The 14,937-nt window shown below is 42.5% G+C and overlaps 2 protein-coding genes across 3 annotated transcripts in view; one reads left to right on the plus strand and one right to left on the minus strand.

Moving 5' to 3' along the window:
* Positions 1-1,521, minus strand: part of NEMP2 (nuclear envelope integral membrane protein 2) — a 250,910-nt gene extending 249,389 nt beyond the window's left edge. The window contains exon 1 of the mRNA XM_070421709.1: positions 1,470-1,521. The gene's annotated coding sequence lies outside the window, so the exon portion shown is untranslated. The remainder of the gene's footprint in view (positions 1-1,469) is intronic.
* Positions 1,522-2,640: 1,119 nt separating this feature from the next.
* GLS (glutaminase) overlaps positions 2,641-14,937 on the plus strand; it is a 62,605-nt gene continuing 50,308 nt past the window's right edge. The window contains exons 1-3 of one of the 2 annotated variants that reach the window (XM_070421712.1): positions 2,641-3,231; positions 13,699-13,795; positions 14,124-14,245. In XM_070421712.1, the coding sequence (XP_070277813.1) occupies positions 2,822-3,231; positions 13,699-13,795; positions 14,124-14,245 (629 nt within the window). In that variant the 5' untranslated portion in view covers positions 2,641-2,821. The remainder of the gene's footprint in view (positions 3,232-13,698; positions 13,796-14,123; positions 14,246-14,937) is intronic. The other variant, XM_070421711.1, reaches the window with a different exon arrangement.

The raw sequence follows: 14,937 nt of genomic DNA on the forward strand, positions 1-14,937 counted from the left end.
TATGTGATATGACTGAGGAGGTGAATAATTAACCTCATGGAAACAGTAATTAACTGCAGTTCATAGTTCCAAAGTTGTACTTGATTAAGACAATTAGTAAAGATTAAAAAAAACATTGTAGATGAAGAAAAGAATCAAATGAAAGCACTGAGTCACATTTTTATTCTATTTATGGTCATTTCAATTTGCTGTCTCTAACTTTTTCATTGGTCTTCTCAGAGGGGTTGAATTTCATCAGACTCTTCAGTTTTTCATAATGTTAGGAGTAATGTCTATTCTCACCAGTTTATCCTTGAAAGGAGGAACTCTAGAAAATAATCTATTATAAGGTTTGCTTTTTATGTTTAAGTATACTATAAAGTATTTAAACCTTTAATCATTGGAAAGAATTTGCATAGAAAAATTAGAGAAACTAAGAAAAAAAGAACAGGGAGGAAAATAATAACTGGATTTGTCAGTAACCTGAATGTGGTTGAAAGGAAGGCACCCACGAAACGGATTAAACAAAGTTATACCTAAAAGATGGGGGAATACTCAGGTTTATGTCATTGATAAATCAGACAGGAGAGGTTAGGCAGAGGTAGTATTTATCATTCTTACAAAATTTGGTGTTCCTTTTCATGAGTATGTGATTACTTCGATTCCTGTCAAATTTTAGTGACAGGTAACACGAAGTAGTAATAAAAGGCCTCTAAATAAATTGCAATTGCCTTAACATTTTCTTTTTTAAATGTGATTAAGTGCTTTACACAATAGCTCTTTCCACGTTCTCCTGGTTAAGGAGCAGATAGAGACCTGGCCGGTTTTGCTATGTGGTTAGAGGTCAGACCCCCAGAGTGAAGGAGGTGAGGTACCTTGATCCCGCCCAGATGTGGGTGCTTACAGGAGGCAACCACATGGATATTTCTCTCTCTGTGTCTCTCCCTCCCTTCCACCCTCTCTAAAAAAAAAAAAAAAGAAAAAAATCAATGGAAAAAAATATCCTCGCCCAGCCGGGGTGGCTCAGCAGCGATTGAGGGCTGACCTATGAACCAGAGGTCACAGGTGGATTCCGGGTTGGGGCACTTGCCCAGGTTGCAGGCTCCATCCCCAGCGTGGGGCATGCAGGAGGCAGAAGATCCATGATTCTCTCTCATCATTGATGCTTCTATGTCTCTCTTCCTCTCTGAAATCAATAAAAAATATATTTAAAAATATGTACATATCCTCAGGTGAGGATTAACAACAGCAACAACAACAAAAGAGCAGATAGAACTTAAACATGGCAAGACGGTGACATGCCACAGGTGACACGCCCTGTAGGAACAGCCAGCTGTCCTAATTAAGAATCTGCTGCAATAGCGTAAGACTCATTTGCTTTCTACGGTAAACCTGGTGATCAGTTCATGACGCGCCTGACACACACCCTTCCTGTTTCGTAAAAAATCACCCACTAACCTTTTGGGGGAAATCTATGCATTTAAACCTACTTGTTCCAATAAACCATCGTTGGCCCTGGCCGGATGGTTCAGTGGGTAGAGCGTCAGGTCGGGTCAGGTCAAATGGGGTCAAGGGCACAGACCGGCGTTGCGGGCTCCATCCCCAGTGGGGGGCGCGCAGGAGGCAGCGGATCCACGATGCTCTCTCATCACTGAGGTTTCTCTCTCCCTCTTCCTCTCCCTTCCTGAGATCAATAAAAAAATATTAAAAAGTTCATCTTTAAAAAAAAAGTCTAAAAATCCATGTTTTAGAGCGTCGAGCGGAGTGACTGCAGGCTCAGAGGGACACTCAGGGGTCACGACCCCGGCCGCCCCGCCGCAGGTCCAAAAGGGCAGGCGCCCGGGGGATGCCGGCCGGCCCGCGGGGGGACCCGAACTCGCGGGCTTCCACTGGGAAGGGACGAGGCGGCTTTTAACACAGAAAAGCATCTTTCTCTCGAGCTGCTGCCCATTAATGCTTTTTGGAGATACGGGTGCACATTCTTTTTTTTTTTAAGGCATTTGGGACCCGGAGAGCAGCCGCCTTCTGGGACTGCCCCTCGCCCTCCGCCGGGGCCGGCCCGGCCGTCCACATGGCCGGGCCGCACAACAGCCGACTGGGCTCATTTTTTCCAAAACACTTCACATCTGGGCACTCGCCAGCCATGGAAACTGCCAGCGTCTGGGAGAGAGACCAGGCTCGTCGGGGGCTGCCCTCGAGGGGATGCGGCCCTCGGAGGTCGCCGCACGCCCTTACCCGTCGCCGGGTCCCGCCGCCCGCCCGGTCTCCTCAGCAGCGGGAGCGCCCGAGCCCGGGAGCCTATCCGCCGCGTCCATGACGATCCCTGAGCCCTGGGCTCCACAGTAGAGCGGCCGCGGGGTGCGCACGGCCAGAGGGAGGCGGCTGCCCCGAGGCCCGGCCGCTCCCCACCTCGCGCGTCGATCCCACGCCCCGCCCCGCCCCGCCTCCGGCTTCTCCGCCTCCCGCCGCGGAGCGCACCCAACGCCGAGGGAAGTTTGACTGCTCCAGCGCCCAATCAGAAGAGAGGTCGGGAATAGGAGCCAATAGGAGCTGGCGAGGTGGGCGTGCCCGCGGCGTGGTCCCGCCCCCGGAGAGGGAGCGCGGTATGTGCCCGGCCGCCGCCTGCGCTTCAGCCTCAGTGCGGAGCCCTCGCCGGTCGGAGCAGCAGCGGCGGCGGAGTCGGGCTCGGAGGCGGCGGCTGCGGAGCGGCCACCACACCCACACCCACGTCGCGGGCCCTGTCCTCGCGTGTCCTCTCGCCGCCCCGCGGGAGGACGATCCCGGGAGGAGAGCGGCCGCCCACGCCCCGAGCATCTTTCCCCGTCGAGCCTGAGCGGGCGGCATGATGCGGCTCCGAGGGTCGGCGCTGCTGCGGGACCTCCTGAGGCCGCCCGCCGCCGCCAGCGCGGCCCTGAGGCGGGCGCAGCCTCTCGCCACGCTCCGCCGGCGCGCCCGGGGCGGGGGGCCCGAGGCCGCGGGCCCGGCGGCCGCCGCGCGGCTCTGCCCGCGCTGGGGCGGGGGCGGCCGGCTGGCGGGGCCCGGCGCCAGGGGCCTGTCCAGCTCGCCCTCCGAGATCCTGCGGGAGCTGGGCAAGGCGGGCGCGCAGCAGCCGCAGGAGCCGCAGCCGCCGGAGCCGCAGCCCGGGGCGTCGCCGCCCGCGGCCCCGCCGGCGCCCGGCCCCAAGGACGGCCCTGCGGACACGGACGCGTTCGGCCACAGCGAGGGCAAGGAGCTGGCGGCCTCGGGCGAGAGGTGAGTGTCTCCGCGGGCGGGGCGGGGCTGGGCGGCCTCGCCCTGCTCGGGGGCCCGCGTCCGGGCGCGGCCCGCTGCGGGGCGGGATGGGAGCGGAGGTTGGAGAAAGAGAAAGAAAGAGATGCTGGCGGCCTGCGTCGCCTGCGCCATGTGATTAGGCCCAGCCGCGCCCCAGCCGTCGCCTCCCGCGCCCCTTCGCGGGCCCCCACTTCCCTTCCCGGCCGGCCGCCCGCCCTCGTGGAGCGGCGGAGGGGCCGGTGATGCCCTGGCGCTGCGTGTCCGCGCCCCGCGCGCCCCGCTCGGGCTGCAGCCGCCGGGCTCCTCCCGCCCGGCCCTTCGCGGGCGATGCCACACGGACACCCCCACCGGCTGACAGGCAGGGGCCGGGCGCTGAGCGGAGCCCGCGCCTCCCCGGCTCGTGGCTTTTCCGGGCTCGGGTGTCCTCCGTCTGCCCTCCTTCCGTCTCTGCCTCCGTCTCTTTGGAAACCTAACGTGGCCGAGGATCCTGACAGTTTCCAGAGTGGAAACATCCCGGTCTGCGTGGAGCCCTCTGGGGCGCCGGAAGTAAGGTTTCCGAGAGGAGATGAGGGGGGCCAGAGGGTCACATGGCCGCGGGGATGGGGCGCGCGTGCCGACCACCCGTGTGCCCCGGGGACCACGGGCTTTGGCCCGGGGGTTGTGCTGCGGGAGGTGGGCGAGGTGTTTTGGAAGACAAACGTTAGAATTCCGAAGATGAGATGCGGCCGGCAGCACGCTCACTGAGAAGTTCGAGTTCAGACAGTGATCGGATGTGAACTCATCGGTACCGCACAGCCCTTCAGTCTTCACACAAAGCTGGTTTTCTCCCTCGGCGTGGGAAGCAGGGCCCTGGGTATTGTGTCCTGTGCAGTACACGTGGGCACGACCCCTGTCTGCCCAGGCGGGTTACAGATACTCCTGTCTGTTCTCTTCCTGCCCTGCAGTTTTTCTGGTCTTGTACCGACATTATCTCCAGCCCCATGGAACCTTAAGTCAAATCGAAAGTGTGATTCTTCATACGTTCAGCCTCGGGTCAGCTTCATGTTTCCTGTAATTGAAGCGGGCACCTTCCTCAAACATTCCAAGCTGAAGTTTTCCCAGGCTGAAAAAAAAATGTTATTTTTTTAAATCACTTGATGATGGGCAAAGTCTGTGGTGTTCCTTGGTGATGATGACGTGCTACAGAGCAGCCTTAGGGCCTTGGGCACATCGTTGAACACCTTCAGTTAGATGACTCACATCCCTTCAAGATCTAAAAGGCTAGGTTTTTGTCAAATTTCCACCTCCTATGTTTTTTTAGGGACTAGAATGGGTATGGTTAATCTCATCTGATACCTCTGTCATCTGGTTTACCAGACATGTAACTGGTTTAAATACCTGTACTCACACACAGAATTGCAAAATGCGATTACTGGCATTTAAAGGTGTCCTTAAAGGCAATAGGATGGGACCTGCTTTCTATTGAAAACGCCTTCCAGTATATGTCTCTTCAGTGGCTTTAGGATCCCTCCTTTTCCCCCAGAACCTTGTGCCTTGATTAACGTTGAAACCCTAGCAATGACTTTGAAACCCTATTTTGGCTAATACTGACAACCCCTACATAAATGTCCTAGTCTCCCCAGCCCCCAAAGAAAATCAGCCTCGGCCAGGGATCCGTCAAGATTATTTGCTTAGATGCCCTGGATTTTGAGTGATCAGTAAGATAGTCTTGTTTACCTCAATTAAAAGTTTGGAGTAATAGGCTAGACTGGTTCAGGTACTACAGGCATACCTTGCATACCACTGTAATAAAGCGAATATTGCAGTAACAAGCAAGTCATAATCTTTTTGCTGGTGGAGAGTCTTGCCTTCAGTTTGTAAAAAACAAAACAAAAACAAACCCTCAATACCTAGGAAGGGCAATAAAGCTAAATGCAATAAAATGAGGTATGCCTAAATATGAAAATCCTGAGAGTTTTCCAATCAGTGATTTCAAGAGTGAACGTCAGCTGTCTCCAGTTTACATATGAAGTGAAGAGCACTGGCCTTGAGATTGTGAAAAAAATTTATCTGGTTAAAGATCCTGTTTTCTGAATGTTCTGGTTTCCAATTGTAGCTGTCCTCCTTTCCATTTGCCTGTGTTCTGGGAGGTAAGCTTCCAGCTGATTTTGTTATTACTGGTGCTCAGCTTCCAAAGCATAGGTCATCCCTCCAGCCGCAAACCACCTGGAATGCCAGTCCTCACTCAGGACCTGCCAGGTTTTATAGGGGGTTATTAAAAGAAATAGCCAAGTGAAAAACGAGTTAACCTTTTGTAAAGGGCTTACTTAGAACAGTTTTGGCATGTGTTGTATACAACATAACTGTTCATTAAATAGAATGAAATTGCTTTGTTTATTGTAAAACCTGACAAGGGCATTGGCCTTGAATTTTAGGACTGTGTACTTTCTTAAATATCTCATGGAAAAATGGAATGATCTGTGCTCAGTTTTCCACGTAGTGCTCTTATTTAATTTTGTTAGTCATTCTATCATTTTGAAAACCACTTTGCTTGGCTCTCCCATTTTTTAAGTTGTCTGTCTGCTTTCCTGACTCTGGGTCTGTTCACTGGGTAAACCCTGAGGCTGGGGCCTTTGCTGCTTTGCCATTTGTCTACCTTCTCAAGAGCATCTCCCTTTTCTCGGCTTTGACTCTCATCTTTGTGTAGGTGATATCATCTCTCCTCCAAGCTCTGTTCTCACATTTACCTCCACATATCTGATGACTTCAAATTTAAAATCTGTACCCTCATATCCACTCTTTTGTCTCATTTCAACCTATTTTGCATACTGTTTCAAAACTAATTATAGACTTTTAATTCAAAAAATCAGTCCTTTCAGAAAACCAATATGGACTGGAATGAGTATTATATAAAAGCCACAGAGCATGCTATAGCATTAAAAATTCCTCATTAACCTTTATAGCAATGCTTGTCCAACACGGTCATTTTTATCACAGTGTTCCTTCTCTGTCACACATGCCATGCTTCATGTCTATAAAGCCTACAAGTGTGTATATTCTAGGTCCCTGGGAAGGGTTTGCAGGTGGGAACAAGGCATTTTAAGTTACTTTTTGTTGAGCAATTTCTTATTTAATTAGAAAGGAAAAGAGATATAACGGAAGGACCAGATTGGGAAAATACCACTACAAGTATGCTCTTTAGAAAATAGGTAATTCAGACAGTGCAATATTGAAAGTATTCCATTAAAATACCAGTGAGATCATTTTTACTCTATCAGATTGGCAGACTTTTGTTAAGTTAAATCAAGTGATGCAAAGGGTGTGGGAAATGGGAACTCTTACGTTGCTGGTAGAAGTATAAATTAAATTAGCTCAGCTCTTTAGGAGGGCAGTTTGGTAGTATCTGTTAAAAATTGCATACCCATGTGCAATAATTGCATGTTTGCTTATCTATACAAAGTCATGGCATTTCAAAAATATTTTTAAGATTAGAATAATTAAAAATACTATATTAAAAGTGAAAGTGATTTCCCCTATCTTCAGATACTGTGATCTTGTTTTGGAAATTCATATTTTTTAAAAAAATATGTTTTTATTGATTTCAGAGAGAAAGAAACATCAATGATGAGAGAGAGTCATTGATTGGCTGTCTGCTGCACGCCCCCTACTGGGGATGGAGCCCGCATTCTGGACCTGTGCCCTGACCAGAATCAGAGATCTCCTGGTTTATAGGTAGCCGCCCAAACATTGAGCTACACCGGCCAGGCTGGAAGTTCATATTCTTAATAAATGGAAAGCAAAGGCCATAGAATCATTATATTCTATTGAGAATTGAATTTCGAAGTAAGGTTAAATCCTTACGCATTTCAACAAACTGAGTTAGGTCTATAGAACAGTACTGATAATAAAGTTACCATGGTATTCGGCAGATATAGATAATATATTTTGGAATTTAAAAAAACCCTCTATTGACATAGATGACAAATTTTGTTATGATCATTTAATTATTTGCTTTTTTAAAGTAAAAGTGAACCTATTTTCATTTCACAAGCTAAAATTAAATTGGGACAGTACAGTTAATTTTGAGATAAAATAGTTAATTTTTTCACTGAACCTCATTTTATTTGTGATTTACTCTACTACAAATTTTTACTGGTTGTCAGTGAGTTTAAATTTTGTTTTAATAGCATCATAACATATAACATTTTTTGCTGCCTAATGTTTACATTAAACTACACATCTAGTTAGCCATGGATATATCAGTACACAATCTGTAATTAACAAACTACATGTTACTAATTAATGTTTAGGTGAAGTTCACTGGTAGAGCATGAATTAGGTCTTGGAATTTAGTCTCCTTGAGTTTTAACTTCTAGTTTCCAGGCTTTACTGTTTTACAAGGAAGTCTGTGTACTTCAGAATCAAGTAATTCAGGATAGGACTACCAAGTAGAATTCAATCTTTTTTTTTTTTTTTGCATGTGAGGTAGTATGTAGGGAAAGTAATTGGGGAGTAGGGCGTTATTTTAGTCTGGAAAAGATAGAGGTCACCTTGAAGAGAAATTTGTTGCAGGTATTTGTGGGTTACTTTGAGACTTAAAAAATTATTTGAAACCAGTAAAAAGCTACACTACTACTTCCTTGTAGTATTGAGGTAAAGGAAAAGTATGTTTGTAGAAACTGCAAGTCTAATTTGTAGACTTTGCATTCTTTAAGGAGCTCAATCTTTAAATCCTATATAAACCAAGGAGTTGCCTGTCATTTTTTAAAAATTTATCTTTATTGTTGAAAATATAGATGTCCCTTTTCCCCCCAACGACCCTTGCCTGTGCCTTTTCACCCTTTACATCATTCGCTATTAAGAGGAATGCTTACCCAGTCAGCATGGCTCAGTGGTTGAGCCTATGAACCAGAAGGTCAAGGTTCGGTTCCTGGTTGGGGCACATAACCTGGGTTTCGTACTGGATCCTCAGTGTGGGGCGTGCAGGAGGCAGCTAATCAATGATTCTCTCATCATTGATGTTTTTATCTCTCCCTCTCTCTAAAATCAATAAAAATCTATTTTTTTTAAAAAGAGGAATTCTTAAGAAAGCCTAATGAAATTACATATTTACAAAAATAGTTACTAATAATTGATATCTCTACGTGAGGTAAATAGCTTATAGGTAGAGAGACTGTTAGTATGATTTTATCCTGGAATCTACTAAGGTATGAAATTGCTTTGGTTATGAAACAGTGCATATGAGTCATCACTGCACTTGTGATTTTCCTGACCACCTACAATGTGGTAGAAGCAAAATGTTAATGTAAGTCTTGGCTTCCTTTGGGAAGTATCTCTGGTTGGTATGTAACATTGCTTACTAAAGAAATGTTCATCGTGAAAACACTAATTTTAAATCAGAACTATTGATATTTCATAATGAACAAAAAGTTGATAGCCTTCAGGATTTAGGAATTTTTTTGCATACTAATTTCTGATGCAGGCAAAGAAATTTTTAAAGTTGTCATGTTGCTGAGGTTATTTTGAGTGACAGAAGTAGATTCTTCCTGGTGGGAGTTATTGAAAGACTACAGACTTTCTGAAGAATAGTTTTTAAACTGTATGAAGAACTTTAAATATATTCATACCTTTTTAGGAATTTATGGTAGCAAAGTAAGCTGAGGTATAGGAAGAATCATCTACTAATATTTTGGCACAGTGTTATGCATATTAGAGAAATGTGGGGAAAACTTGTGTTCAACATTAGTGGAGTTAAATGAATTATGGTACATCCACATGCCCTCCCTGTGCCCCTTCCACTGTTACACTTCTAAAGCTGTGCATGTGGACAAGTTGCCATCAGCTGATATGAACAGCCTGGTTATTTCCTCACGTAAAGCTGGCTTTCGTGCTTCTTACTTGGGCTTGCTCTTGAATACATTTCAATAAAGTCCAATCAGAACAGCAGCCCTAATTTAATTTAATCTCATCCTCATTTTGTACAGGATGCAGTTTCAATAAGACAGAACAAAAATTTAATCATGTAACATTTTCAAGGGTAAAAACTAATTTTTGTCAAGGAAGCTATAGGCTTAGGGTAGCTACCCACCATGGCCTGCTTTTAGTTGCCACCCCACATGGTCACGTCTCTGGATTTGTGAGGCCCACCATGCACCTCCCCTGAGCCTGTCAGGCTTAGTGTGAGGCCCCATGTTTGTCCACACACAGCAGGTAGAATCTGCTACTGGGAACCCAGGACCGGCTTTGTAGGACTAATTCTGGTCGGACCACTTGAGTGTGTGATGGACATGCTGCTTGACTTTGAGACTGTCTTTATCTGTTAATTGGGGACAGTTTTACCCAGCTTGCTTTACTGTTTAAGGGTTTTAAGATAAAAGAACAGAAAGTCCTTTAAAAAAAATCTATTACATATTTATATTTTTTATTTTTTATTCTCACCCAAGGATATGTTTTTATTTTTACAGAGAGAGGAAGGTGGAGAGAGAGGAACATTCATCAGTTGCCTCCCATACACGCCCCAACCCGGGATTAAACCCACAACCTTCTTGATGTATGGGACAGTGCTTCACCAACTGTCCTCTCTCTCAAATCAGTCAGTAAAAAAAATTAAAAATTAAATAAAGATCACTCGGGGCGGTAGTTCCTCATTTATAAGTTGACTTAAATAGATTTCTTCTAACCCTGAAAATTGGGCATTTTAATGGACACATAGGTAGCGACAGGCACCTTAATTCGTATATCCTATGCTCTATTTGTTTACTGTTCTTTATAAACACCCAGTGAATACTTACCTTCATCGCTTTGGTGGTTCTGTTTCCTTTGCCTGAAATTCCCTTTTGTTGTCATGTTTCCAGCTCCTACCCATCTTGCAAGTGTAGCTCAAATTCCACGTCTTCTAAAAAAGCTTGACCTTATTAGTCCACAGTGAAGTACTTTTCAGTGATTGGATCCCATAGTTTCTTTATTATAATTCCTCCTTATGTACGTGTTCTATTTCCCTTAGGTTGTAAGCAGCAATTAATAACACTGTACATGTCATGGGTGGCATTTAAATACTTGGGAATTTTTTCACTTTTTAACAAAAATCATTTGTTATTTTAGGCAGGTATTTTGTGAGGGTAAAGTAGGGGAAGGAATGGGAAAAAGAAGGAACAAAATGATGGTGAATGGATCTTAAAGGCAGAAATTAGAAAGGGAGTGAGGGAGAGTAAAAGGAAAAGAATAAAAAGGTATGAAATGGATTTTTCTTTGGATTTATTAATCTATGTGTATCCTGTTTTAGTTTCTGAGTGTCATAACAATTCTGTTTTTCCCTAGGGTATTTGGAGGAATCACTCGGGTTTACTCGATGTTATAGTTTGAAAGCCTGTTATAATCTTTTTTTGTCATTAAAACTTAAAAGACTTCTCAAGGATTTTCTAGTTATTATATAAGTTACTGAAAACTACATTTTTAGCTTTTGAATTTTAATAGCAAAATATGTTATTGTGAAGTGTTGCTACAAAGCCATATTCAATTTGGGGAGAAAAAAGGGACAAGAAAGATATTTGTAGTACCTGGTTGAAAGTTTGGGGAGAATCTGTACATTGGTTTGCTCACCAGATTGTTGAAGCTAACTTGGTCTCTGATCAGAGTCTAAGCTTTTAAAGGCCTACATAGGCAATGAGGGGGAGAATAAAAAGGCATGAGAGATTTTTCTTTGGATTTATTAATCTGTGTATATCCATCCTATTGTAGTTTCTGAGTGTCATAAACTAATTTTTATTTTGTTTTTATTAATTTTGACCATTTATTTTGTGAGAATATTTTTTAGAGATGACTTAAATCACTCTCCTATGGATAAAACTTAGTCTCTTGTCCAAAAGCAAGTAACAATTTACTTTTGCTAGGCAATAACATGGTCACTAATTTTTTTGCACTAGGATACCATAAGGTAAGAAGTGTATTCCTATCTTATGTTAGTTATGTAGCTCTTAGTGAAAGCAAATACCATTTACTGGTGTGATAAATACATAGAAAGCTTATTCTGCAGTTTTTTTTAAAACTACCACTGTCATTTATTTGACAAACCATTTTCTGTAAATAATCAGTATGGTATTTTTCACTGACTTTTTTGACAGCTGGCTCAATTTTCCTTTAAATATTAAATCACTAGTATTGTTGAACACTGTTTAATGGTTTTAGATCAGGGTAAGACCAAAAAACATTGTACTTATAAAAGTAATAACTGCCGAAACCGATTTGGCTCAGTGGATAGAGCGTCGGCCTGCGGACTGAAGGGTCCCAGGTTCGATTCCGGTCAAGGGCGTGTACCTGGGTTGCGGGCACATCCCCAGTGGGAGATGTGCAGGAGGCAGCTGGTCGATGTTTCTCTCTCATCGATGTTTCTAACTCTCTATCTCTCTCCCTTCCTCTCTGTAAAAAATCAATAAAATATATTAAAAAAAAAAAAAAAGTAATAACTAATAACTAGCTAGTAAGTTTGGTAGTCAGTATACTCTAGTGCAGTGATGCCGAACCTATGACACAGGTTATCAGTGATGCCGAACCTCTGACACGCGAACTCATTTTTTTGGTTGATATTTCTTTGTTAAATGGCATTTAAATATATAAAATAAATATAAAAAATGTAAGTCTTTGTTTTACTATGGTTGCAAAGATCAAAAAATTTCTATATGTGACACGGCACCAGAGTTACGTTAGGGTTTTTCAAAATGCTGACATGCCGAGCTCAAAAGGTTCTTCATCACTGCTCTAGTGGTTAATGGTTTGGAATAAGAGAAACCCATCTCTGCCACTATGCAGTCTTGGGAAGTTTCATATGTATGAGCCTCTATTTCCTCATCTCAAATGGGGATAGAGTCATTCATCTTATCAACAAATAATAAATTTATTGAGCTTCTACTATGTACCTGGAATCATAATGTATTTTGGGTAATATAATAGTACCTTCTATCATAAAATTGTTGGAGGCATTCATTAAATTAGGTAGAATACATGCTCTGAGAGTTTATAGCACAAAGTGACTGGTAAATGTTAGCTCTTATTTTTAAAATATCGCAAATACTTTTTTAAAAGTTCTCTAAGAGCCAAAATTGTTTCAGGGAATAATTATATATCCGGGATATGTCATTAAATTAGGATATGTGTTAGTTTTTGTTTGTTTGTTTTTTTAACATTGGCATGAAATTCATACATTTTAAGGTTCACTTTAAAAACTAAAAGTTGTAACATCTTTGAACACAACTATAAATTCTATTAAAATCAACTTTAACATTTTAGGATAAACTTTATAGTTGCCATGTATAAATGTATATGCTCTGTGGACCAACTCCATATTCTATTGTTTTTTTAAGATAGAAATATATGGATCATTAATAATAGGGAAATAATTATATTAAGTAATAACTAAATACACAAATACATGTGGTCAGTCTTATTATCAGGACATATTTGGACAATGAGAAAAGCTTTTTTTTAAAAATATGTTTTTATTGGTTTTGGAGAGAGAGGGAGGAGAAACATCGATGAGAGAGAACCATCAAGTGGCCCCCTACTGGAGGATGGAGCCCATAACCCTGGCAATGTGCCCTGGAAAGACGCTCAACCAACTGAGCCATACCAGCCAGGGCGAAAAGCTCCTTTCAACAGTGTAAAAACACAATTTTAAACATACTTATGCTGTGTGATAGTTTATTTTACAAAAGTAATTATAGGATTTCCCTTTGAAAGTTGTCATTATACCAATAACCCTGTGAGGTCTCCTTTTCTCAGATGAGGAAACAATCACAGACAGGTAACTCAGTTTAAGTATTATAGCCAGGATTCAGGAACTTCTGTGCTAACTTTTCCTATCCAACACATAATTTCTGTCTCCCTTAGATTTTACAATCAGGTTAAATATTTGAATAACTAGAGGCCCTGATGCACGAAATTCATGCAAGAGTAGGCCTTCCTTCCCCCGGCTGCCGGCACCAGCTTCCCTCTGGCATGGCACCCAGGACCCGGGCTTCCCTTGCAGCCCCGGCTTCCTCGGAAGGTTGTCCAGTCTAATTAGCATATTATGCTTTTATTATTATAGATATGTAAATATAGTCATAAATTTTTTTAAAAAGAGCGACATTTTGACACTTGCCTGAACATTTGCTGAGCTCTAATTAATATTGGGTGGTTGTATTAGATTGTGCAGGAGAGTACACCATAACAGATGGTTAGGCATTAGCACAACTAGGAATGGTCATCAAGATTTTAAAACCTGGTATTAAAAAATATCTGTAAGAATGAATCATAATTTACTTGTTTTTCAGTGTGGATTCAATAATACTGGTTTAATTTTGATAAATCGGCACTTAATGCTGTCTTGAGTAGATCAGTTCAGCCTGGTTCAATGAATATTTAATAATGGATGTAGCTTAAATTCACTAGAATGTTCACATGAGGATTAATTTTTTCTCCTTTTTTCCCCTTTAGTAAAATAAAGCAGGGTCTGTTACCTAGCTTGGAAGATTTGCTGTTCTACACAATTGCAGAAGGACAAGAGAAAATACCTGTTCATAAATTTATCACAGTAAGTTTTTATACTTTTCTAAAACTTTAAAAATCAGCAGTACTGAATCAATAATATAGAAATATTGAAATGTAATCTTAAAGGTCATTTGACAGGTAGATTCTGACTGTTTTCAAATTTTCATTATGCTCATTTGAAGGTAATCAGTGAAAGAAAAAGAATGAGAAACTTATCCAGAAAGTGTGTAATAGTGACGCTAAAATGCCATATACTATATATTCAGGTCCTGGGTAGAAGTGTTTATGTACAGAAATAAAAACGTGTATTGGAATAAGCATATACATTATTTGCACTATATATTTACACACTCTTATTTTTTTAAAAACAGGCACTCAAATCTACAGGATTGCGAACATCTGATCCCAGGTTGAAAGAGTGTATGGATATGTTAAGATTAACTCTTCAAACAACATCAGATGGTGTCATGCTAGACAAAGATCTTTTTAAAAAGTAAAAATTTCTGCCAAACATTTAATGGTGATTGCTGTGCTATATGGTCATTTTTATTTTATAACAAAATTGCATCATTTAAGGCCAATGCTTCCTGTGTAATTGAAACAAAAAGGAGGGATTTATAACCATCAATTGTTTGAAAAACTTGGTGCACATTAAGGTTTCTTAAGACATTGGGGCTATTGTATATTTTCTTTGAAACTGATCTAAAGAAATGTAGCCATGGATGCTTCCAATGGATAATACCTGGGGATTACATTCCCTTTACATAGAGCCTCCTCTTTGTCCTGCCGTGGCTTCCATTGCTCTCCACTTCCTCTGATTGTCTTACGGCTGTCTCAGCATGGTCTCTGCTTTCTTCTCACAAGGTGACTTAGAGGACATCATAAAATGAGAAGGCTTCAGACAGCCAGTATTCCTAAGGCTTACAGTTCTTCTCTCTGTTCCTTTCCTCTCTTTAGATGTATTCATACATAGGCTTTTGTCTGTTTTCATTTTCCTCACATATTTAGAAACTAAAGATAACTTTGGAGATTAATGCCTCCCATTTGGTAGATTGAGAATATTTTTTGCTTCCCTATACATGCCTGTTTATTACTCATCTTCATTAATGTGTTCCTACTAGTCTGGTTACTTAATGATTTAATGGACAGCATGGTTGTAATGGGCTCCAAAGAGGTAAATCATAT

Source organism: Myotis yumanensis, unplaced genomic scaffold, assembly GCF_028538775.1.
Source record: "Myotis yumanensis isolate MYYU_CA2020_CCGP unplaced genomic scaffold, mMyoYum1.0.hap1 SCAF_8, whole genome shotgun sequence".
Lineage (NCBI taxonomy): Eukaryota > Metazoa > Chordata > Mammalia > Chiroptera > Vespertilionidae > Myotis > Myotis yumanensis.